This window comes from Passer montanus, unplaced genomic scaffold (genome assembly GCF_014805655.1).
Source record: "Passer montanus isolate IOZ18808 unplaced genomic scaffold, ASM1480565v1 scaffold25, whole genome shotgun sequence".
Classification (NCBI taxonomy): Eukaryota; Metazoa; Chordata; class Aves; order Passeriformes; family Passeridae; genus Passer; species Passer montanus.
This window is the reverse complement of record NW_024367149.1, coordinates 3,078,886-3,105,382: the sequence shown is the minus strand read 5'-3', so window position 1 is coordinate 3,105,382 and position 26,497 is coordinate 3,078,886. Positions and strand designations below refer to the sequence as shown.

Here is a 26,497-nt window from a genome sequence, read left to right as displayed (position 1 = left end):
GTTCTGTCCACCTGCTGCCTCAGGTATGCCAAGCTGTGGCAGCCAAGTAGGTCTGCTTTGGCTCTGCTGCACTAGACCTGACTGGGGGCTTGCACCTGTAACACCAACAGAGAAGACAAATAATTTCCAGCTTCTAAGACAGCTCCTCAGGTCAGAAGAGCAAGTTTCCTCTGCAAGTGCTTTGGAAGCAGGAAAGTGTCATCCTAGGAACCTTACAAGTGAGAGTTTCAGCTTGTGGTTACTTCTGTGTTTTAGACCATCTCCCAGAAAATCCAAACAGCGTTGTTAATTCCCCTGATGTTTCTGTTTTCAGGAAGAAAAACCTAAGGTCTCTCAACCTTACTCCAACTGAGAATCTGTCGGGATTTTCTATATAATTGGCAAAGAATTTTCCTCATGTGGAGAGTGATATGAACCTTGTCCCCTAACCAAAAATGATAAAAAAAAAAGCCAGGATCAGTGTTAATTTTAAGACACTGCTGTAATGCTGCCCAATGGACTTATGTGCAACACACACTGGCCACAGTGTCCTGCTCCCCCTTCACCCAGCTGTGACATCTCCTCAGAGCAACACACCATTAAAACCGAAATTAATGAGACACATGGCCATCTATTTTCCCCTCCAGTTTTATGTATTTCCCCATGTCATCTCTTTAGACATTGGTGACATCCCTGTAGCCTGGTAAAGGCTGTCTGGCATTATAAAAGACATTTGATTTCCACATCACTGCTACTTCTCAGCAAAGGGAACAGAGCCAAATGCAAAGCCTCAGGTGACAGGGGTTAACGAGGGCCTTGCCAACTCCAGACAAAGCAGTTTTAAGCATTAGAAAGCATCTACAAAACGTTGTGCTGTGCTTCAGGGCTGTAAATTAAGAATTCTGTCTGGCAAGAGCCAACACTGGCAGCAAAAGAAGAAAGACAGTCACCTTAAGGTTACCTGAGAGCGCACATAGCAGTCCTGACTGATGGAGGCCCATGAATGCAGCAGTCAGAGACAATAGGAGAGTCACAAAAGAGAGCATGAAAAAGTGTAACTTCATTAAAAATAAATGCAATCAGCCAGCTCTAGGAGATCACTCCAGATTTGCTTTGGCTTTCCAAATTTTACAACTTCTTGCACAGAGTAGATAGGTACCCTGTTCATACTGTCTGATTATCCCAAAATACTAGGTAGGAAGCTGTTAGGAAAAAAAAATTCCCCATGCTTAGGGAAGAGGACACTTCTCTAGAGCAGCATGGCAGCTGCTGAATCTAGCTGCCAGCAGAGGTGTGCTCCAGAGGAGGAAGGCCAGGTGCTAGAGACCTGTCAGCTGCTCAGGTATCAGGAGTCCCTTCTTCAGCTGTGGTTTTGCCACAAACTGCTGCACAGGGAGGATGTTTCTCACTACAAATAATACAGGGAGTTTCCTGTGCTTGTGAGCAGATCTACAGGTACCTTTCATCCAGTACCACCAAGGGAAGAAGTCTAACCCAAAAGCCTTGTCAGCAGGGTGATTATGAAGGATTTTAGAACTGCATGTATTTGGCTTTCCTCCTGGACTTCCGATCTTTTCCTGGATCTGTCCATGTAATTCCTGAAGGTGTGACAAAGGTCTCCAAAAGGAAAGAAGAGACAGACCCCATAATTCCTGACAGAAGCAATGCCATCTAAGTATGAATGAACTGCACAAGTATCTGCTCATGTGTGTGTACCCACCTGGCAGAGGTTACAGCACTGACTGATGCTAAAACCTGTTTAACTTCTGGTGGAGGAAAGCAGGTGATCGACATGGTAACAAGTAACACATTTGAGAATTCCTTAAAATAATGAAGAAAATGTAACAAAGAGCAAGGATTTGATATCTACCCAGCCTAACTACATCAATTATACACATATTGTCCAGCTGAAGCCTCATTTGAAAGAGGGTCTCCATATGACCAAGAATGTGAAAGATTCAGATCACACTTCAGTGAGTTAACTCAAAGCAACTGGGAACATTTACCAGGTGAAGACAGCACCATGTCTACACCAAAAGAAGTGGAAGAGCATGCTGTCCTCAAATGCAGGTGTTTGGTGGGGATGAAGGAAGAAACCACTCATACACAAAAAGGGGGAAGAAATGAACTGAACAGCTTTTTCTAGCCGGGACTAGCAGTGATGACAACAACAGAAGCACACAGACATCCCATGCTTCCCCACTACAGACTGTAGCATCTATGCTACCTGAATATAGTCTGATCCTGCATGGTCTCATCAGGCCTCTACATGGAATCAGGCACAGACACAACTCTCCACTCAGTCACAAAAAAAGTTAGGCTACTGTCATAGCATGTAATAGCGTGAGCTTCACTGGGGGTCCTTTAAAGCCCAAAGAAGCTGCTCCTTATCATCTGCTCGGCTATAACCCAGCTACAATTTAATTTCAGAGGAAAGCAAGAGCAGATCAGGAGTGCCTGGTTTTAGCTGAGCACACAGCTGGCTTTTAAGTCCAACTCCCCCATGCAGTAGCCTTTCCCCTTGAGATATTTTAAATTAAAATCCAAGCTGATATAGGAAGAGATCACATCCCATCCTCTTTATTGAACGAAGGGAGCCAGCACTCCTCCTCTCATTAAGCATGCGCTACGTGGATTGCTTGTGAGAAACTCTCGTGAGTGCCTGAGGTTCATGCCAATGAACAGTTTAGTAAATCCTCCTCTTTGAGGCCAAAGGGCTGAATGTAAGAAAGGGGCCAGGTTTCTAGCTAAAATTACATTCACCAATAAAGCTCACAAGAGGTCAAATTTTGCCATAACTCACTCTCTCCTTGGTAACTGATTTCCCCATCACTGGGGAAGGAGCAAAAGAAGGAGGAAAAATAAAATGTGTTTGTCTGAGAGCCCTAAGGGCTTGCAGTGCTGGAGGTGCAGAGCAGGTTCCTGGATTCTCATTTATCAACCTTAAAAGGGATGGAGTGATAAATGCACAACTGGCCCTTTAATATTTTATGCAGGTGCTAAAGCGACTTAGCTGTCACCTCCAATACATCACCAGAGGCTGATACACCAGCTTTCGTCACTCCAGGCTGGGAATTTTTACAATTTCATTTCTATTTCCCTCTCTTCATATATTTCCATGTATTTCTTACTACGTGTGAGATATAAAATGTTATTTTCCCCATATGATCTACCCATTCCCTCTTCAGCCACATTCCTCGAGAAAGAAATAACCCCACGCTTTGTTAAAGATTTGCACAAATTTCGACTCTCATCGTTCAAGAGGGACAAAAAACTGAAATCACTTTACATTCTGGCAAAGGCTGATGATTCTGCCTTTTGTGGAAGGCAAATCCCTATGTCCCTCCCTTTAAAGATAGGTAATGATTAACTTCCAGAGCAGAATGATTCACAAGTGCCCCCGAAACACTGGCGCACCTCGAAATCCTCCCTCCAGGAGAGTAGTGGCCCGTATCCTCTTCTGCCCGCACCACTCGTACTCCTCAAAGCGGTTGCCGTTCTCGTTCTCGATGTCCACAGAGTCATCCTCAGTCATGCACGAACCTTCTCTCTGCATGGGGTAAAGCAGAGAGAAGGGCAGAGTGCTGAGATGCATGAAATGGCTCTTTGGGGTTCATAACTCATGGCGGGATGGGGAAGAAAAGCTGGGCTGTTCCCAGGACAGCTAAGTATAGAGCATAGAGCAGCCTCTATTCCCACGCCTGTTCATACTAACCTAAACTAGAAGTAAATAGGTACTGGAAGAACTTGACAATCTAAGATTAAAACAAGTTGCAAGTTTCATAATTTTTACTCAAGGAAATATAAGGTCTGGTCCCTACAACAATGCTGGTGCTCATTTCAACATGCATTCCCCTGCCTTGCATGCAAAATTCCTCTATCATGGAGGAACATGATATCACAGATTCCTCTGACCGCTAGCAGAAGTGCTCTCCTCTAACATAGTTTTGGAGCTTACTGATCAAAATACACCTCTCTTTCTACTATGCACCTCTTGAGGCAACAAGTCCTCTCTTGAAAGTTTCTCCTGAGAAACACAAACAAAAAGCCCTATGACAAAACTCTCTCCCTCCCCTGGAGCTTGTTTCTCTTTCCTTGCTGTCTTTGGGATGAACAGCAAGAGAATGGTTCTGCTTAAATGCACTTTCCTGGAGTAAGATGATCATGCAACTTTTAAAAGTCCCAGTCTGCTACAAAAGAACCCAAAAAATAATAATTCTAATGTTGTCAAAAGCACAGATCAAAACGAACTGTTCTTCCTGAGCTACATAGGATGCCTGAAGTCCTACATAAGGTTCATAAACTTCAATAGCTCCACCTTTAAAATCTACAAATTAAACCTCTGTAACAGCAGAACAGTGCATGAAGTAAAAGTTACTAATGCAACAGAACAGAAAAATCCAGAAGAATCCATCTTCCCAGACAAAGAAGTGACTACAGATCTCAGGGAGACAGTTAGCATTGCCTGCAAGCTCAGCAACGTTAGTTTTTGCCCCACATTAGGTTAACTACAGACAGAGCTGGGAGCAGGGAGAAGGGAATGGCAGCTGGTGATCCTGTTGCGCCTCTACCTTTGCAAGGCATTGTTCCACATGCCTACTCATCTCCTCCTCGGATCCTGACAGGGGCCGGCTGCAGAGGGGACATACCTGCCCTTCGTCTTGCTTCCTCCGTTTCATTTTTCCAATCCGAGCTGCATGGAGAAACCAGGGAAAGAAAACAAACAAAAAAGGAAGACATGTCAAGTTTGTAAGTCCACTCTTTATTTGCTCAGCTCCAAATAATAAGCCCTTGGCAAAAATGGTAAGATTTCACACCAGAAAATCCCAGTTACTCCCAATTCTGACCTCTATGAACAGAACAGAGACTGTTACTTGGCACTTTTCAGAGGAAATCTGTAACCTGTAGCTGAGCACTCTGATTCCACAGAGGGAGCTATTCACAATTTAACAACTAGCAGAAGGTTATCTGCTACACATCCCCATGGTAAGTTATTAGAACGGTTAAAATCTTTCCCTTGGAAACCTGAAATTGCTTTCAAAGTTGAGTGATCAAGCCACTGAAGCCTGTTTTGGATTTTGCCTTCTAAATCTGAGGCCCTTCCACTAAACATGTCTACTCCCTCTACAAGAACTTCCTTTGAATGTGGAAGGATGATGTAGCACCTGATAGCCTTGGACAAGGTATTTAACAATCAATTCCAGGACAACAAAGCCTCCTGTACACCCTGAAAAATTCCTTCTCAGACCACCACAAACAAGTCAGAGCACCATCTTGGTAGCAGGCAATATTTATGGAAAGAGATTTGCTATGAAAAACACAGAACCTGTGCTAGATAGCTTCTGCCTCTCTGTTGTTTTTATTTCATGAAAACTAGGGGCTACACTGCCTTCTTCAGAGCATGCTCTGGGAAACAAACATGTTAGGAATCACGATGATTAGAAAAAGCAGCCAAGGTAGCCTGTTGCTTAATCCAATAGCTGGTTAATTTGAGCCATCGTTTAATGTGATCAAAACATCTGGAACCAAATCATTTGCATTAAAAAGAACTTCTGTCTTTTATTATGATGGCTTTAGGCAGGTATTACTGAATAACTCAATCACTGGCTGCAGGAAAGTCACTGTTTAATTAATAAGGAAGGTCAAAATTCTGAATGAGAGACAAGAAAAAGCCCAAGGAAAGCCCATGTGATAATGAGAGATGACACCACCAAAAAGCTGCATTAGCCAGAAATCGTTACTGACATTGTGAGCACTGCAGCATGCTCTGAAAGCCTTCATGCCTGAACACTGTGGGATCAACAGCTCCCTGCAGCCCACGAGTCACAGAAAGCTTCTGGAATGCCAGGATGAGAAGGACCAGTGTACAGGCAAGTTTCTGTTTATTGTTTTCTCAAGTGCATCAGTTTAGAGCACAAACATCAAGTGAATTATAAAGTTTCAGCTTAACACATCAGCACAGACCAGAAAGGCCTCCTTCAAGACTTTCTTGTTGGCTTCCCTGAACTCAGGACTCTCTGGGTTAGGATATATTTTCCCACAATCTGGCACTAGGAGTATTCATCATCCCCTGTACTCTCTCATGCTCCAGCACTAAGAAAGCTTCAAATTATTCCACGGGCATTGTTTTTCCTCAATTGAAATACATATGTGTGAAAACTCCCTGAAAAATACATCTCCACTCCTCATGCTGGAAAGGATTCTCTAAATGTGACATTCCTAGAGTAAGAGACAGCAACTTGAGACCAAAACAAGAGTGTTTTTGATGTCTGGCACTTCGAACAATACAGACTCTCAACACAAACAGCTTTCATCATTTCTCTAAATTTTATTTGCTGAAGCTCCACAACCCTCTCCTGTGTTGGGTATACCACACTGACAGTTCCACAACCCTCTCATTTAGGCAGAGTTAAGCCACACTCTTTCTGGCTTGTACTTTAGTGCCCAAGAGATTTCTGAAGTTCTGGTTTAGTGCATACCTATATCCTTCAGCTTGGCTCTTTCATGTAAGTTTAGGATGCTCTTTCTTGCCTCACTAGCCCTGTAGAGCTAGCAAAAAATATGGAAGGAGGCTGGAATCAGACATGACTTGAGCATTCCTCAGCAAACACCCATCTGGAGAGAAACACAGAAACAAAGCCTTCTCTATTCTGATCGCAGACACAAATTTCTCTCACCTCATCATGTTTTTAACAGGGAAATGCAGGGAAGGAACAGTTTAATTATTCTGGTAGGACTCCCCATGGCCAAACAATTCAGTTAAAGCAGTCTGCCTGGTGAATTTATTAGTATTTTTAGGGGTTTTTTACTGCCATCCTCCAATCCATGCACTGTAGCAGTGACAAAAGGAAGACAACTTATTTTGGATCTTCTACATGTAAATTCTGTAGAAGAATGGGATCATTTTGCCAGAATAAGTACCTGATCTGCTGCTGAAATGTTAGTGCAGAGCTGGGAAGAGAACCAGCTCCAGAGAATTCTGCTCCAGCTCTACACGAGCCCCAGCAGCCAGCCTCTATCCTGCTCCTGCAGAGCAGCAGCCCTTTGAGCTGCAGTGCCACAAGTGAAAAAACCACTGGATGAAAGAGGTGTTGAAAACAAATCCCCCTGCCACTTTCATTCTCTGGTCATTAGCAGTGGCAGCGTCGTGCCCACGGAGGCCAAGGGTGCCCCTGGTGACAGGAGGGATGGGGAGGGAGCGGCGCTGTCCCTGCCCGGCACACGCAGCCCGGCCATCACTTCCAATCAGCGCGGCACGGACCGAGCGGCCCCAGAGGCAGGGGCTGATTGTGGCGCTGTCCCGAAGGGGAGCAGCTCAAAAGAACACGCAAGTGAGACCACGGGATTGCTAATTAGTGTTGATAGATGCGATCATTTCTAATTAGCTCACTAATCCCTCTCTCCCTCGCTCCTGTCGCAGAAGCATGGAGAGGGGAAAAAAAAAAGAAAAAGTCATTCCCTCCCTCCCGTAATTCAGGAAGATAAAAACGCAGCCAGTCGAGGACTGGATGTACAAAGAGGACAGAACTCAGGGAAGGTGGTTTTTGCATAAGCCTGACCCATTCTTACCTCTGACTGAACAAAGACTCCATAGTTATTATTCCAACCTTCTGCCAGAAGGTGAGAAGTTCACTAGTTTTTATTAGCATTAATAATTATTATTAGGCTATCAGAGGGCTTCCAGCACCTCCGAGGCCTCACTTTTAAAGATGTACATTACCCTGTACACGGCTCCTGCTGCAAGTGCATGTTCTCCTTCAGGTTACACGAAACCATCAGGCACCCGGGGAGTTTAAGTCACCACAGCAGATGAATGAGAAAGTAGCACACAGAGGTGAGCAAGAACTGGGATCCTCTGCAAGGGCAGGGGGTCTCAGCTATGGTCTCTGACTTAACCTAGGAGCTGTGCTGACTGTGGAACTGCTCTTCCCTTCACTGATATGTAGTTCTCCAACATGGGGCTATGCAAGGTGAGAGGCTGCTTGCACTAGAGAAGGAGCCAACTGCACTCCACAAAGCCCCTGCTGCTGAGGGCACTCTGGTCCCTGCCTTCACACAGGCACAGAGACAAGGAGCCAACCCACCACTGCTGCCTTACTGGCAGAAGAGACCGAGGATTCTTTCTTACAATGGGCCCTCCTCATCAAGGCTGAACCTCATTAATTCCTAAAGATCATGTTACTCTCTAGTCCAGCCAAACTTCCTGTGAGAAAAGCTAATGGATTTTAGTTTTCACTGGTACTCCCCTCCCCAAGCAAAAATTCACCTTCAGGACACAGCACTAATTACCTCAGAAGTGCTCTTACATGGCATCTAGCAGTGGACATTGCACCAACCTCTCCTGCAGCATCAAAGGTCATGATTAAGTTACTAGCAATATCTCTTATGGTTCCCTCCACCAGTTTGAGTGGTCCCCTGAGTCCTATGCAGACATCATTAGCAGCTCCTGCAATGTCAGGCCAATCAAATTAAGTAGAAGCATTTTTGTCTCCTTTCCAGTGAAAATCATCCAGCTTTATTCCTCCCCCACCCATCAGCTACAAAAGCACAGAACATGGTGCTGGTGGTTCAACAAACTGCACGGTCTGTTTGGAGAGACAGGCTTGGGGTAACCACCAAAACTGGACTCACCTTCTCAGGGAGGTGCAAATGGAGCTTTGTAAGGACTTACTTTACAACTCTCCTGAGAAATCTAGAAATAACCCTAAACTTACGTCAAAGATATTCAAGCACAAGAACCAGCGCCTGCTCTCTGCAAGTCTACTATTGGAGTCCTGAGGAGTGGCTATACCTACTTTTGTTAGATCTGTCACAGAAAGCTTTTGTGAATGATCAAACTCATCCACAGCATCTGATGCAAGGGAACAATGTCAGTAGTGGTGGAGCACAAAAAGCCATCTCAAGAAGAAGCAAAAGCAAGGAAACAGATGGTCAAGAAGGAACTCATTTGACGCCTTAAGTACAATTTGCTGCCCATCTGCCTGAAAAAGAACATTAAGGGCCAGATTCACAAAAGGGTTTCAGTGCAGCTTTCAGATTTGCATGGTCAAGGTTCCACCGAGATGATTTTCAGCAACCTTCAATCTGACACTATTCTCTGAGGTTGGCACCTACTTAACCTGCTGAACCCATGTTCTGATACACTAAGCCAAACTTGGTGCCTCTAATTTTGAATGACTACCTAACCTGTTCTGCACTGCTAAACTCCACAAGCATCAATTTACAGGGTGGCTTAAAGTCTCCAGTTTGGCAACACTGGAAATAAGGCAAATGAAAGAAATGCTTCCTTTGTCACACAGGTTCATCAGGAATCAGCACCTCATATGCCTGGGTTCACAAGGACACAACCTCTGGAAAGTGAGTTTAGCACAGGTGAGAAGTGCAGGACTAACTCACTGAGGCTGACAGGGAAGTTGTGATACAAACACTCAACCAAGAGCCTAACAGACAGAGCATTATTCTCCTGCTCCTGGGCTTGAAAATGCATTTGCCTTACTTACAGCTCAATTTAAGGCACAGGTTTGACTTACAGAATTAAAATTCTGGCCAGTCAGGTACGTGTGAACCATGCTGCTATCAGGACCTAATCATGTTGTGGCCAGGCCAACAGAAGCTCACAGAAGACATTTCCCTCTCTACCTTCTCTTCCCTTAGCTCCTCTTTCACATTCCCAAACGAACACAACAGGATGGAAAACATCAAGGTCCAAAAAAGACTGAGTCACAAACAGCCTGGCAGCCAAGATTAGAGTCAAGGACAATGTGGAAGAAGAGCAAACACTGTGAGCCATTTTTATGGGAGGAGTTTCCAGAAGTGCTTCTAGAACTCCGCTCATAAATGCTTGACAGAAATACCAAGATAAACTGGTTACAACAATATTGAAAAGTACACTACATAAAACATAAAACAAATGAAATAGATTTTTGACAGACTGCATTTGCTATATCTGAAGTTTCTGCAGTGTGTCAATGAGAATATGAAAAAAAAGCCAGTTGTCCTTGAACAAGTCCTACACAACTTCTGTTCATGTAAAATAATCAGGATTAGGGAACTAAAGTTGCATGATTGATTAGAAGCTCATTAAAATATGAGATATAGATAAATAAGAGGGTTTTTTTTTTCCCTACAGCACTCCAACATTCTCCATCTAAAGCATTACTGCTCAAATTACTCAACAATAACGTGGCATAGCTTACAAATACTGCAATTATTTCAGTACAAACAAATGTGGAAGAAACTAGAAAGCAGCCAGTGTTCAGAAATACAAATGTAAAGACACATGCAGAGAAAGGAGCAGCAGAACCCACCCAACCATGTGGCTGGGTGCAGACTGGCCCAGACATCACTACAGGAATGTTCTGGGAACAGATATAATTGGTCAGAAAAAGCTAAGGTCAGAAGGAACCAGGTCTGATCTAATCTGACCTTCTTTGGGACTTCACCTGAATTTCTGCATCCATCTCCCTGACATCTGGACCCTCTTCATCTCAGAGTGAAGTAGAGAACAGACAGGAAACCCCAGCATTATTAGGGCAGCACATATATTCTTTCATTTAGAATATGGCTGTACCACAAAAGGTACATAAAAAAGAATAAAAAGCCCAGCAAAAACAATGCAAACGCTGTACAAAACTACCTGCCTCCCTTTAGATGAGCACAGGTTCACAAAACCATCCAAGAACACAGGCCAAGAAGAGCTCCCAAAAGGAGATCACAGTCCACCCAGGTTGTGCTGCAACCAGAGCACAGGGACAGAGACAAAAGCACGAAGCAATACTGAGCCACTTCAGCAGAGCACGCCCTCACCGAGAGCTTCGTCCACAACACCAACAATTTCACAAGCCTGGCTCAGACTTTTAAAAAAATATTTTAAATAAGGTGACTGCACCTCAACTGCTGGCCTGAAAAAAAGGTGGAAGGAGAGAGTTTAGCCCAGCTATGATACAGGAACAGCATGACATCCTTGACTCCAGAGACCTCGGTCACACACAACAAGTGACACAGAGCAGCCCCTCCTGTGTCTGGGCCACGTGAAGTCTGTGTGTGCCTGCCAGCACTGGCAGCTCCTGCACCCATCCTGGAGTGCAGCGTGAGCACCTGCCAGCAGTTACCTGCCACTGGTGCAAGGTAACTCTTTCTTTGTTCTATTGCTTAACAGACTTTCTGGAGTTTGCAGTTTTTTGGCCCTCTGGGTTTATATTTAAAAATCCTAAGGCTAGGTGTGAATTCACCTATGTCTAACTTATCAAAGATCTGGATCAGGAGCTTCTATTTGCTTAAGACTACACTAAACATGGAGGGCTTCAAATTCAAGCAAACTGTTTTGCTATCAGCACACTCTAAACCCTTTTGCTCTTCTGTTCAAGCAGATCTTCTTCTAAGTAAACTCCAAATGCTCATCAGAGGTGTTATAGTGAACTACCACATCACGAAGCTCAAGATTAATGAACCTGCTAGCAACCTGAATAACCAAATTCTGACTAAATATCACGTCCTAAAGTAGCTACAAGCAGTACAAAATCAGATGACAGAACACTGTGTACATGTTAAGTTCTGACGTCTGAACTTTGAGAAAAGTTTCAACTTTTTCAGCTCTAATAAAAAAAGTTTCCTTTCACCTTTTCTTTCCAATTTCAAAGCAGAGATGGGCTTGCTTTCTCTAAAACAATGTCTGATTTGGTTTTTTTAATACCAGGCCACTGTCCACTAGAAATAGTTGTTTACTTGTTAGGAGCACCCACAGACAGAACAATAAAAGCACCACACCAGCATCCGTGGGTTTGAGAGGAAAAAAAAACCACCCAAACAAAACAAACCATGACGTCAGATGACGCTCAGGCTTCTCAAAAGTTTACTGCGAGATTCAGCCATGTGAGCGGTGAGAGAGCGCGGCTTGGGGCCTGTTTCACACCGCCTGGGCATCCCGGCCGGGGGGAGCTTCACCCGAGCGCCCCCCGCCCTCCCGGCCGACCGAGGCCGCGGCGGCTCCCGGCCTGCGGGGCGGGGGACACGGGGGTGTCACACAACTCGGCCCAACTCTGGAAACTTCTCGGGAGGGGCAGGCGCCACGGGGGCCGCACTCACCGTTCAGCCGGGTCTGCCGGTTCGCTCGCACCCGCAGGAAGGTCTGCACAGGGGAGACAAGAGCGTCAGCACGCGCACGTAAACAACTCTCCCCTCGCCCGCACACAAGGCCCGGCCCGCTCCCCCCTCTCCCCGCGCATCCCCGGGACGACGCTCCGTCCGCGGGCCTCCCCCCCACACCGCAGCACCCACCTCTTCCCGGCCCCCGCCGCCGGGCCCCCTCTTGCCGCTCTGCATAGCCGCGGGCGCCGCGGGCGGGCGGCGGGCGGCGGGCCCGGGATGCGGGCGGATGCGGCGCGGCCCGGCGGGCGCCGCCGATCAGCCCCCGGCGGCCGCCGCCATGTTGGCCCCGGTCATGTGACCCGCGGCGCGCGGGTGAGAGTTCAGCAGGCAGTTCCCATGACAACCGACAGGGGGCGGCAGCGCCCGGCGAGCCCGGCCAATCAGAGCCCCGGGGCGGCGGGAACGCGGAGGGTCTGGCCAATCAAAATTCAGGGGTTACGGGGGACCCTGTGTACCTGACCAATCAGAAATCGAAGAATACTGCGACCCTGGGGCGTCTGGCCAATCAGAAATCAGGGGTTACTGAGACCCTGGAGTGCCGGGTCAGTCAGGAATCAGGACCCACTGGAACCCAAGGGCCATGATTCATCAGTCCCAAAGGCAGGTTGCTGCCCCGGGGCAGTTGACCAATCAGGGCCTGGGAGCAACTGGAAAGCAGTTTTCCTGATTTCCTTATCCAACAAGATTCCCTTGTCCAATAGTGATTGAGCACCCTTCAGTCCCAATGTCATTGGCCAATCAAAGCGTTAGCCCTAAAAATAACCCACAGGCACTGACCAATCAGGCACCAGGGTGTCACTCTCCAACTTCCTCTGCCCAATCAGAGAGTGGGGCCGAAGGGCTCTTGGCCAATCAGAATGCAGGGGTGATAAGACCCGAAGGCAGGAGGCCAATGGGCCTTTCTGTGGCCCTGCCATGGAGCCCCCAGGGCCTGCCCTGGCTGGGGGAGTCGAGCCTCGGGGAAGCAGAGCCCTGGGAAGTGGAGCCCCGTCCTTCTGTCTGCTGACACCATCTGCATCTGCCAGCTGAGCATCCACCTCAGCTCCCGGCCTCTGACACCTGCCTGCCCTGCCCAGAAATGGCCCCTGCCACAGGGACAGCTTGGCTACAGGCAGAGCCCGAGCTTTCCAGGCACTCCTCCCTCTTTTCCCTTCCATGCTTCAGCAAACCTGGGTGGTCAGAACAGTCTCATATCTCATATCTCATATCTCATATCTCATACAGGGTTTCCCTCCCATATCTGTTGCACAGCTGTGGTGGAGGATGGCCCCAGCAGACCGGCCTGAAATTGGGACAGAGCTGGGGGCTACAAATTGGGCAGCAGAGGCTCCTATACACACAAATCCCATCTGTTTCACTTTTCTGCAGACTCCTCAGACTTTGTTTCCTGGAATCAAACCTATATTTTGGGTCTCATCTCCGGCCCCTGACAGTCTGTCACTTCTTCTTCAGATGGAAAAAAAAACCACCCCGATACACGTTTTTCTGCCCCAGAAGATGATGGGCATCAGGACAGTTCAGGTGCTGGCTGGTGAGCTTTGCACAGTCTGTCCTACACCCCAGCTCTGCCTGCTGAACACGCAGCTGGATTTTCATACATGGCTTCCTTACAAAACCACAGCTGCTGATTGTTGGCTTCACCCTTTTAATGAATTGAGCTGTCTTTTGGGAGGCACGCTTACCTGAGCTCGGGGGGAGGGAGTGAGCCTTCCCTGGACAAGGATTTTAGGTTTTTGCTTACACTACACTTGCTATTCAGTCACAAATATTCTGTGGGCTCCCTCCAAGCCTGAAATGCCATCTTTGCAGTACGATGTTTCACTTGCAATTTGCTGTTGATTTCTCCACTGGGTATGCAGGGTTTTATCTAAATGTAACTAAAATGGCTTTGTTTTTACTCAAAGCTCCATCTGACAGAAGATACTGTAAGAGGAGCAGCCCCTACTGACCAAATCCATTGGCTGTCACTACCTTGGTCTGATCAGTCTCCATGTACCAAACTCCAGCTCCCCCAGGCTTGGCACAGGGGAGGCAGGAGGATGCCTCCTCCCCACATCCAGGAGCCACCTCATTGCCTTCACTGCGGCCCCCTCTCAGCACGGGGAGCAATTCCAGCAGCCCTAGTGCTGTGCAAGCCCCTATTTCCGTAGCACTCCTATTCATTAATCTCCTTCCCTCAGTATCCCCATTGGTATATAAGCACAAAGACTGAGAAAACGGAGCCACAGGAATTCTGAAAACCCAAACGCCAATAACTCACGTTCTAGCATGTTACTAATACAGTGTATAATCATGATTAGATCACAACACAGGGGACAGTCATAATGCCAGCACACCTCTGCATATGGAAAGCTAAATTTTGCAGCCCTTAAAATCACCACCGTGAGAGTCTTCTGCTCTGCTTCCTGGGCTTTTTCCCTTGGTAAGCCAGGCAGACTGAATTCTCGTTCATATTGTGGCTTTATTAAGAATACACTGAGGCTTTACACACCCTTGGCACCCACTCTGAGGTCCCTTTACACTGCCAGTGCAGCGTAACTCAGCCAGCACAAGCATAAATGAAAATCAGGCCCTAGAGGTGTTTTCTCCCTGCAGTGCAGACGTACAACTCCCATTACACATTTGCATTAAGGGCTGCAACCTCCATAAAATATGCTCACAAACTTAAAGCACATTAGAGAGTAGCTGGACTCAGCACATAGAGGGGCTTCTGCTAAGAATATTTGTCTTTGAGTATGACATAATAAAAATGTACAGGAACAGAGGGCTGCAAGGGGCCACCAGTCTCACAGAGATGATGTCTGGAAGAGTGGGAAGGGAGGGGGGTCCTCCAACAAAGGTGCCATAGTAAAAATGTCTTCCATGCTGTTTTGAAATGAACATAATTTATCTATTAGCCTTAATAAACAGGCAGGAAAGAGAGCAGGATTATCTGAAACAGGCATTTCTGTATCTTCTGCAAGATTTTGCTTCTCTACTTTGCTCCAGCTTTTATTGTTCATGGGAGACTAAAGCAGCTGTGATGTGACACCAAGTTATACCTCAAAGCCACATGGGAATATGATCCACAACTGATAATATAACCAATAAATAGGACAGAGGATGGAATAAGGGGCAGCAAATGTACAAATCTGCTACTAACAGGACCCATCTTCAGGAACACATTTTATAACCGGGTCTGCTCAATAAGAGCCTTAGCACTGGTCCTCAGCCTCTCTCTGCAAGTTCACACACAGACTTGGCATGTGCAAAGTGGCTGATGCAGGAAGATATGAGTGCCTGCCTGACCCTGGGCACAGGGTATGGCTGCAGGCCACCACAGAATAGAGGGTGATGGGCATTTGCCACGCTGCTACAGCCTCAGCCCCCCCAGCCTGTCTACACAGCAGGCGGACACACACTTGGGTCTGTGCTAATGACCAACATTAATTCATCTGCTGTCTTTCAGCCTACTTGAAGCCAGTGGCTGAGTACAGACCTGCAGCCAAACAGTTGGATGTGTGTTGAGTTGGAGTCAAGTGTGCCAGCCAGCCCCAAAAATACAGACAGACTTACAACCAGCCAAGCTGGACTTGTGCTGCTGCCCTTTTCATTTCTTGCTCCATCTCCCTCAAGTTTTACTCATTGCATCACCAAAGTCATGATCTGCTGCTCCTCTGGGAAGAGAGCATTTTATAAAACAGGCTGGCATTGCTGTGGATTGTCCACACTCATTTTTGTCTTGGATGGGAGTCACAAGTAAAAAACATCACTTCTATGAATGCTTCTCAGTGGGCACAGGGTGGGTAATGACAAACATAGCCATGGAAATGAGAACATCATGGTGAATATAGTGCAACAGAAACCCCTACAAAGATTTAAAAACATTTTTAAGTACCACTGTGGTTCTGGTCAGAGCTGGGAGTCTTCAAAGTCCTGTAAGGGGCCAAGTGCTCATGTCCCCATGATGCTGGCAGGAGAACCAGGGCAGTGACTGCATAGCCAAGAGCAAGGCTGTCACACAGAGGGAGCTGTGGGCACTGGGGTGTGCTGGCTCCCTGCCTAAGGCTGAGACCAGCAACAGCATCCACCTGCTTACCTGGTATCTGTCTGAGTGATGGATGTCATCTGAGGAGTGGGGTGATGCTGTCGGAGAATCTCCTTCCCGCTTGATTGAGGCCGACAACAAAATTGACTGCAAGAGAAAGGAGAAATTCATGTTGTGAGCACTGTTGAGCTCTCTGCCAGTCTCTGAGCTGTCCTCAAAGCCATGGACAGCATCTGCTGTGGGACTGTGCTGGGATGGAATACTGGGCTGTGGGACTGATTCTGCTCTTTGCAAAGGACTCTGCCCCATGAGGGGACCAGGCTGCTGGGTCCAGGAAAGTACAAATGAATGGGACAGTCATTTTTACCCCAGGTCTGGAGGCTGGGACAGAATTAGGCCCTGCTGAAAATGATATGTGAGGACCACACCAGAAATAATCATGATAAGGCACAGGAGTGCTGAGGTGGAGCAGTGCTTACATGTCCTCATCTGCCCTTTCTAAGTGCCACTAAATCTCTCAATAGCTTTGTAAACTGCACTAAAGCTCTCAGCACCTTTGCAGTGCAACTACCTCTTCCTTCAGTAATTATGCTATTTATTTTAATAAGTAGCACAGGAAAAAAAAGGGCCTTTTAGAAGGTTAAAAAGCTCTGTGATATTTGAGACCTAAGAGATCACTGATAAACTTCAAGTCCATAGTAGGTAAGTCTAAATTCTACACACAGTGAACTCTAGCAGGAAAATTACTATGGGAGTTTGACAGGATCTGAAGAAATGTACACTGAGTTGCAATTGAACTTTATGATTAGAGTACTTTGAGGGAAAAATGCAATTTAAAATTCTAGTTAAAATTATAAATTAGCTAAACTAGGCTAAATATAGCCCACTACATTGTGAAAAAATGTACACTGGAAATGCAGCTCTGCAGATGTTTGTTTCTGAGAATCAGCTGGCAAGATTTGACAATAAATGACTGCTTGGAGATGTGTGTGTTTGTGAAGGGAAGTGTAGATATCATCTGAATTGGACAGGTCAAGTGTGGTGACAACATTATTAAAAAGCATAATACCTTGGAGAAAGGCAAGTATTCCAGAAATATTTGCCTCTGGGCTGAAATGAAACATGAAAAAATGTGCATTTTTTGGGAAAGATATGAGAAAGTGGAAAAATGACTCAGCATACAAATCGGTTCAGTCAGCAGCAAGCAACCCCCCAGGCTTGGAGAGCTCTCCACGAGAACAGCACAGCAGTGCAGCCAGCACGGGCATGGAGGGAAGGCAGGCTTGGGCTTGCAGGAGGGCAGCTTGGGTACCGAGTTCCAGCCCGTGGGTGTGAGCTGCCAGCCCTGCCACGAGGGCAGCAGGCGTGCCCCAGTGTGCAGTGCACATCTCTGCCATGAAGCACGGCTCTGCTGCCTGCAGGGAGATGTGATGTCCTGAAAGGGGTCACAGAGGAGTTCCCTGCTGGGGTGCTCGGTTATTTCCTTGCACAAAACCACTTCTGCCAACTGAGACCACATCTCGGGGCTGGCTTGTTCCTCAGCTCAGCCCAACAGGGATGGGCACTGGGAGGGGCAGTGGGAGCCCACGGGGCTGGGACCATCCATCAAAGGCTTCCTCAAGAGCCCAGCTTCCACTTCCCAGGGGACAGACGGCAGAGCAGGGAGGCTCCCTGGCTTCATGTGTTGGCTAAACCCAACTGCTAATGGGCTTTGGTGAACAGCTCATTTATTTCTGGAAAAGCCCTCAGCAGAATTTCTGCAGAATGCAGTCCCCAAGCTCCTGCTGTTGTTTAGTTTCTTTATTTTCTAAATAGAGAGTGAGGACCATTTTTGAATAAGCAGGATTACACATCTCCTAAAAACATGGGGATGAGGCTCAAAGCCTTCAGTTGTGACTCAGAATAACAGAATAATAGTTAATGCCCTAATAAGTCAAGCATCCTGGAGCTGGGAGGGTTAAATCTGTTTTGTCTTTCAATGTATTCCAGAAAAGGGGAAAAAATACCCATCTCCCCATTCCTCAACGACAGACAGACAAACCCTGCCCACCTCCCGCTCCCCCCCTCAGCTGCTGGTAGCTCTAATCCAATATTATTATGTGAAAAATGGTTGGGCTAGCTATGGAGACAGTAAATTAAACGTTATGTATTAGTTTTTAGCGTGTGGTCCTAGGAAGAATGCTGGCCCCATTTATTCCACAAACCTCCTGAGCACCATGGCAATGACCTCTGGAAAAACGCAGGGCTAAACTAATCCCAAAGATGTCAATCTCGAGGCCTCTTCTACATACACTTGCAGTTTAGATTAATAAACTGTCTATTTTTAAATTGTGTGCAAGCACTTCAATTTTAAATACCTTGCTGGCATGTTAAACACAGCGTTAGAGATGCCAAGTCACACTTCCCCTTCACTCTTAGGAAACTTGACTTCATTTGTTTTTCTCATTTCCCTGTGCTGTGCCATACTTTGCCTCTCGGGCAGCCATGGGGGCAGGCAGGGATGCAGGCTCAGAGGCTAAGGGATTAGAAAAGGCACTAACCACCAGGGTGACTTTGAATCCTGCAGGAGGCCAGCCTCAACAATTTTGGCTTCTTTTAATCCAGATTGTCACGTTGAGGCTGTTTTCCAGTGGCTGAGCAGTGAGGATGCCTGACCACAGCATACCAAGCCAAGGATTTGCTGTTTCCTGCACCACTCTGCTCATTCCCCCACTGCTCCTGGAAAGCAGAGACAGGGTAGCGACACAATTCCCATTCCTCTGCCAACTGCATTCTTGGAAGATGGCTGTGGAGGGAAAAGGTGCTCTACCAGCCCTCATGCATGGCAGACCCAAATTCTGGCATCCCAGCCCAAAAACATGGTTCTGTGTGCACACAGACCTTATGTGGAGATGCTCTCCACCATGGGACCAGGTTCTCCAGCATGGTGGGAACAAGCCTTGATGCTGAAATGTCCCTTTTCCCTTGGGTTAAGGCTGCCAGCCAGCTCATCCGTGCCTGGCTGCCAGTACATCCCAGCTGCCCTTCAGAGTGTGTCTGAGTGAGGATATTGGGGGGAGAGGAGCCTCTTCCCTCCCTGGTCTCCCCTCCACAACTCCCACCATCCAAGCTGGAGCAAGGGCTGTATGTGAGTGGTGGTGCAGCTTCATATTTCTCCCTCCCCTTTAAATCATCTCTCCATTGGGTAGAGGCACTCTCTGTGGAGGTTATAAACCCTGAGAGGATCAGACTGAGCATTACACCTGGGGCAAGCTAAATAAAAAAAGGTCACCGGCGCTTTTTAAACATGGACAAAAAAGCAGTAAAATGTGTTTGAAAAAAAAAATCTGGCATTAAATCATGACTTTTTGCCTGCCTCGCCTCATTAAAAGTGGCCTTTTGGAAGGTAAAATTATCATTGTAAGTGATAAGATCTTTAAGAAAATAATTCACGGCTTCTTCACCCTTTAATATGATAGCCGCCACCGGCTAATTTTTTTCTTAATGGCAACGAGGCCATCAATCTTGTCCAAGCCCTGTACTCCCTCCTTCTTCCTGCCATGCTGGGCAGCCATGGCCCTGCTCAGTGGTTCCCTCCTGCCCCTTGGAGCCCAGCTGTGCCGTGCCGAGGAGAAGAGATGTGTCTGGGTGTCTGCAGATCCCCAGGGCACATCAGCCTTGCTCATCCTGCAAGGCTCCCCTCGGTAGCTCCCGACACGCTCCGTGGGCCTCCAATCCTGCTGGGAACGCTTCAGCAGCTCGCCGAAACCAGGAGCAACACCCACTTTGTGTAAATAAACACAGGGGCAGGTTTGGAATGAGTCCAGTGTGCATCCTGCGGCCTGTATGCCCGCTGCTGTGGTCGCAGGCCATCGACGCCCAGAGCTGCTCCTCCCTCGCGGGGCGCGGGAGCCGCGGGCAGCGCTGGGGCAATGTCGGCAAGGACACGATGCCAACACCCAGCGGCTCCTGACCCGTGGCTGGGCAGCCCTGGGCAGCCCCGGGGAGGGACGGGTGTCAGGGAGCAGGGGAAATGGATGGAAATTGCCGGCACACGCCGCACGCCGCCCGAAGCGCGGCCTCTCGCCGGCAGCCGGGGCAGGTGTCAGCGTCGGGACAGCCCAGCCGCTGGCTCTGACATTCTGCTGCCTCTCAAGGCCAGTCATTTGAGAGTATTAAAGTGCTGGGCTCCTCTTTCTGAGAGCCCTGGAAAAACATAAGGAGTCTGTTTTTCCTTAAACAATCCATCACAGCTGCTGTCAGCAAAACAAATACCCTAACCCTGCTTTTTATGTATCTATATGGCCTTTTAAATTTTTTTCATTTTTTCTTTTTTTTTCTTTTTTTTTGGCACAAAGTGTTCCCTGCTTGATGCATTCAGCCTTAACTCTGCCGTCTAAATAGGTACTTATCACTTAACATGGAGGTGATGGCTTGACATGTTTTCTGTCTCCTGCCCTCCCCTCCACGGTAGGGAAGACGTCAAAGTGTTGCTAATAGCTGTTATCACTTGGGAACTGTAACCCGAAAGCAATAAGTGATACCAGGCCTTGCTGTGATTTCCCCCCTTAACTCTGCTAGCCGTTTTTTATGTTATTGCTGGAGGATGCCTGACACAAAGATGCTACTATTAGAGCTGAGTTTCCTAGAAGCTTTTGGACGGTCCACATTTGCTCTCGGGAAAAGTTAGAGGTAAAATTATCCAGTGGCTTTTAGCTGGCAGAGATAAAGGTGGGATGGAGCTGGGGATGAAAGGCTTAAATGTGAGAAGGGTGTGAATGGTGAATAGAAATAATGGTATCAGCAGCTTCTGGCCTTCACTGAAAAATTCCAGTGGTTCCCAAGCAGAATAAGCTTACAGAAATGTGAGCTACTAATTAATTTCTGTGCATGTTACAGTGACACCTGGGATTGCAATGGAGCTCTGCATCCTCTTGGAAGAGACATCAGCTGCATGGAGAGAAAAGGAGCCCCTTCCAGCAGAACTGCCCATCAGCACTCTGGAGACTGAGGGGGAAAGAGGTCTGGCCCAGGTCTGGCCCTCTCTGCTCCTTCTGCCAAAGGCAGTGGTTCCCCCTGGTCCAAGGGGAGGGTACAGCTGTTTGGCCCAAGGGGAGTGAGGGGCTTTGTTTGGTCATGGGGCAATTTGTTTTATGGAATAAAACCTGGCAGATACTTGGTTTTGGAGTGACTCTGGTATTCATCACCCCAAACTGCAGGAAGCACAGCCAGCTAACACTCATCCTACGTAATTTCCTCTTCTTCACTTATCTGTGGGCTGTTCTCATGTCCCCAGCTTGGCAATAGCTTTGCCACAATACTCAGATTTAGCTTTTAAATCTTTCCTTGTAAATCACAGTTACAGAGGGAGGGAGCACAGACACGGGAATGACTTTGCCAACCTCCCAGTCTGTCAGTGACACAAGAGAAGGAGTTAAAACCCCAGGGCACTGACACCCATCCCCATTCCTACCACCATGGACATGATATGAAGAAGTTAAATGATTGTGCTAGAAATTTCATCTCAAGTGAGGCAGCTGGGAAGGGCTAAATACAGACATTCTGTCAAGGTTTAAGGCTCCAAATCTTGCTTGCTTCAAAGCTCTTTTTCCTTGGAGGGCTTTAGTGGTCAAATTTCCCACTTGATGTTGTAATTCTCTCTCAAACTGCTCGGTGAAGCTGTAAAATCACAGGGGTGGGTGGGGGAAGCAAAGAGCTCTGGCACTGTGGCTTGGTTCCCAGCTCTGCCGGAGGTCTGGGAGCAGAGTGCTGGCTGCCTGCCTGCGGGCACCCTCTCTGGAGCTGGGTGCACACCTAAACAAACCAGCCACAGGCATCTGCTGGGTGCATGGGATAGATTTTGCTCCTGGGCACTCACGTCAGTGTTTGCAGCAAGAGCACAGCCAAGACTGGGAGTGGGAAAGGCAATTTGCAGCCATGTATAAGGAAACAGCAGTGGAAAATGAATGCTGAACCCACCACAAGAGCTGGGATGCTTCATGAGCCCAGTCTCTTCCCCTTCAGTGATCAGTACTTACATCAGGGGATACAAGTTTACCTGTTAGGTGACAGGTAAGAGTCTGCAGCTGATACCCTGAAATACAGGCAGTAGTGAAATGCGTTTGGGTAGCAAGAAGGACCTGGGGATGCTGACTGTCCAGTTACCACCAGCTGCTCAAGAAACAGTGAGAACAGTTGGATTTACACCTCACCAACATGGGCTCAACCCAATGTGTGCTCCTGTCCTGCCTTGCAAGAGGCAGCCGAGGCAAGGGGAGAAAGGCAAGGAGAGAGCATGAATCTGGGAATGATACCCAAGGGAACCTCTCACTGCTGACAGCTGTGCACAGACTCCTGGGCAGCCACCAGTCCAAATGGAGTCTGGTGTTCTCCATATGCCTCTGTGAGACATTCCTGCTGCCTGCTCTGCCTGAGACCCAGGCTCAGGCCAAGCTGGCGAGTGCTGCAGGGAAGCTCAGGACTCAGAGGTCTGAGGCATGGCTGGCTTGGACAGACCTTCAGAAAGGGACCTTCTGGGTGACAATCTGCTTGTCCAAGTGCCTTGTCCACACTGGTGTATCACCATCTATTTGGCTTGGTCTCTAAGGGCAGATGAGGATCCTGAACACTGCAGATCTGTGGTGCTCAGCGCTGCCCTTTGAGCTGCCTTTGCAGAGAGGGAGCCCAGGCACCAAGCAGTGGTGCTGGCTGGAGCCCCAGCTTGCAGCCCTTGCTTGGCTGTCACTGCCTCAGTCAGCTCTGATAATAGAAGAATCTGATACAATAATCCTGCATTCATCACATCCCATGTTGAGTGATTGGATTTTCTTTGACATATTGCCATGAAAATTGACCCAGTGCAGTGAGTGACAGCTCTTCAGGGGCAGGGGAGCAGTGAGAGAGGAACATGCATTTACATCTGGCTTTTCTTGCCCAGAGAGATGTTTGCTGGGGCAACTGTGGGGAAGGAGTGGGAGCAGAGCTAGGCCACAGAGCACGAGAAGATTAAATCCCCAGTTCCAGCTGCCCCCCAGGAAGAGCCTCAGGCCAGCACAGAAGTGGCAATGGTAGTGATGCTATGGGCAAAGGTCCTGAATGAGCTCTAAAGTGGAGTTGGAGCCACTGGTGACCACATAAGTAACTACCAGCCTGCAGCCATTGCAGTTTCCATGTCCCTGAGTGAAACCAGCCTGCTCTTGTTTGTTTTGCCATCCCAAAAGGGGGAGGTGCAGCCCCTTCTCCCATTGCTGAGCTGCTGGAGCTGCTGGCCTTTTTGTTGGCAGCAGGAAAAGGTCTGGCCAGGAAACATTGCAGCAGTCCCCTTCCACCAGCTCCAGAGTGGTGGTGCCTGCCAAACCTCCAGTGATGCCTCGGTGCCTGGACATGGACTGCAAGCCCACTCCGGGTCTGTACCCCATCCCTCTGCCTGGGAATGTATCAGAGGGACTTCACAACCTGATGGGCTATTCATACCCCATGTTGCAAACATGCAGTGGGCACAAAGAAAAAAAGCAGCCTTCATCTCCCCACCACCCTCCTCCTCAATCCCACCTGGTTACAAAGGGGCCTTTAATACCAATCTCAGGTGAAGGTGACAGCACTGTGCCTTCCCATGCCACACAGGACTTGTCTCCCAGCAAAAGCCACATAGAAATAATGAATCCTCCTGGGCTGAGAAGCTTTCAGCCTCTCTGAGAAGGGAATGAAAGATTTCCCGATTTCACCCTCTCCCTCCCTGCTCTCCCGGCTTCTTGAAGTTAATGTTCTTAGTCCCAGACGTGACGGGCAAAGGGAAGAGATCCATGTGGTGACAGGGGACGATTGATCTCTTTTACATAGAACGACGCTCCAGTCCCAGTTTAATCCCCTCGCTCAAGGCAAATGGGATTCTTTGTCAATGGAAACTTCAAAAGCCTGGCCCTGCCGTGAGATGGACCTTCTTCTTTATCTGGTCTCTGTCAGTCACTCACTGTGTTTGCCTCCAAACAGCTAATCTGTCTTCCTAGCCGTCCTTCTCCCTCCCAGGCGAGGTGTTTGGGACTGCTGAGTTATCTACATGGAGTCCTGATGGGGAGGGAACGGGAAGATTGCAGTCCACATGCTTTCATTTTGCTGGTGCCCTTTCCAGCTCCTTCAAGACATCCCAAGGCAGCCTCACACTCCGTGGATTATCAGTTTGGGGATTCCTCCCTGCTCTGCTTGTTTTCATAGGAGAAAGAGTCAGATCTCCACTCTCCTGCATGACTGTACTTTGCTCCAGGGCACAGGGGCAAAGTATAGTCATGCAGGAGGCAAAGGTGTGGAGCACTATGGAGCATCACTGCAATTTCTCTTTTCCCTTGAAGACCCCTTGAAGAATCTGGGATTATTTGGGAGTCATCCCTACCTGCCAGGAGCTCAGGTCAGCACAGTGGCTCCCAGGCCTCTCCCTTGGTGGGGCAGACAAGCTGTTGATGTATTTGGCAAGACACCCAGCCCCAAGGAGAAAATCTAGAACTGAAATGTCAGTCTTTGCTTCTGACATCACATGCCAAAAAAATCACCATAAGCTCCCAGAAAAACCAATGTGGAATGAGACTAAAAGTTAATTCTAATAAAAGAAGCATGAAGACATCTCCTGTGAGAGATGCCCTGCATTTGTCTGGAAGCCAGGAGCCTCCCTCACTTGGACTGTGTCATCAGAAGTCTAGAAGAACCTGGAGTACTTGCCTTTCCCCACTTTGGAGAGAACAGCATGGTTTTCAGAGGCTGTGCAATGCCCTGCAGTGCTCCCTGCCTCCTGCTCACCTGCCCAAGCTCTGGTCTTTCCCACCCCTGTGCCACATGAAGTCCAGCTGAGAGAAAATCAATAAATTATGCCCTTTGCAGTGATGCCATGGTGCTCTGTGAGTTTTGTATTTCTGCATTCCAAGCCAAGGGGATGGGAGGTGGGTCCTGGGGAGGGGGTTGAGACTGAGATGGGGTCTTGTAGTGATTTGGGCTCTCCTTGGGTGTGCTTCACTCCCTTGAGGCAGGCCCACTCTCCCCTTCCAAAGCTGGCATATGGCTCTGGCTCCAGGAACTCCCACACGTGATTTCCCAGGCTGAGCTCAAGCTGTGTGTGATCAGCTTTCATTAGCTGTCATTAGACACAATCTGGAGTCCCAGAGCCCAGCAGGTCCTTCAGCTCCTCCATTCCTTGGCTGCACAAGGAATGCAGAGCCCTGTGCTGGGACTTGGCTGCTCCAGCCCAGCTGAGTGGGGACAGCAGCCTTCCCTGTGCCACCGGCCCCCAAAGTGTGGCCACCTCCCTGGGAGACATCAAGTAGCAGGACAGGGAATGGGCTGGGAAGGTGAAGGGGTGCAAAGAGCATCCCTTGGGGGACAGGGAAAATATGCTGAGGTTTGCTCACTTACCTTGGGGGTGCCTGCTGCCATGGCATCCTTCAGGATGGAGCTCTTGCTGCCAAGAGAGAAGAGAACGAGGTCAGTCACAAAACTGGCAGGCAGGGAGGTGAGTGCTTCGAGAGATCTCATAAGGTCAAATAGCAAAGCACATTGTTCCTCTTCCCTGGACCAACAAGAGCCTCCTCACCCTGCCTGGAGGGACATGGGAAGGAGGGCAGTGCCAGCTATTTCTCTGGCTGTAACAAAATGGTCATATGAGTGGAAGTCCCCAAACCAGCCACATGAGTCAAACACCAACTCTCCCCCTGCCTGGGGCTTGCAAAGCTCCTCTCCCAGCACTGGGAAAAAGCAGAGAGCAAGACTGCAGGGGCATAGGGAAGAAAGCCAGGGAGAGGGTAGCAGAGGTGGTGAGCCCTGTGAAGGGTCAGGCACAACGAAAAAAAGGAGAATAGGAAAGAGAAGGAGATTAAATCGGTATAACAGCAAGGGAAAAAAATATTTCCTCAGCTCCAGGCACACCGGGGAAGCAGCAGCTCTGCTGGAGGCTGGAGTGATTTGTTAATTCAGCTTGTTCTCCATTTAGCAGGGAAGGAGGTCCCTACCCAGTGCTCCTCCTCGCCTGCCCTCGCCAGCGGGAGATGCTATAGATTTAATAACACCTTCCCCCCTCCAGACAGGTTAAACTTGAAACAATTACATATCAAAGCCGACATGGCGGGGAGGCCTGCACTGTAATTTTTTGGTTATTAAAGTAATCTCTCTCATGTAAATTCTCCTGCTAACATGCTGCAAACAGCATTAGGAAATAAATTATTTCCCCATGATTCGATTTGTCAATGCAAAGCACCTGCAGCAGGCAAAAGGCTCTTGAAATATGTTGCCAAGCCCAGTGCCTGTGCTTGTAAGCACACGCTGGTGGGGTGGCTGGCTCCCAGCTCCCCATAGCCCCGGGGAGATGATGGATGGGTGGGTGGGTGG

General features: G+C 48.1%; 1 protein-coding gene across 5 annotated transcripts in view; it reads right to left on the bottom strand.

Annotated features, from left to right (window-relative positions):
- The window catches only part of RNF220 (ring finger protein 220), a 215,840-nt gene that overhangs the window by 43,450 nt on the left and 145,893 nt on the right, over positions 1–26,497 (bottom strand). For 2 of the 5 annotated variants that reach the window (XM_039711335.1, XM_039711336.1), the window contains 5 exons: positions 25,529–25,574; positions 16,205–16,300; positions 12,064–12,106; positions 4,629–4,672; positions 3,397–3,529 (listed from right to left, as the gene is read on the bottom strand). In XM_039711335.1, the coding sequence (XP_039567269.1) occupies positions 3,397–3,529; positions 4,629–4,672; positions 12,064–12,106; positions 16,205–16,300; positions 25,529–25,574 (362 nt within the window). Of the gene's footprint in view, positions 1–3,396; positions 3,530–4,550; positions 4,673–12,063; positions 12,107–12,255; positions 12,429–16,204; positions 16,301–25,528; positions 25,575–26,497 lie in introns of those variants that run through there. The other 3 variants (XM_039711333.1, XM_039711334.1, XM_039711337.1) reach the window with 2 other exon arrangements.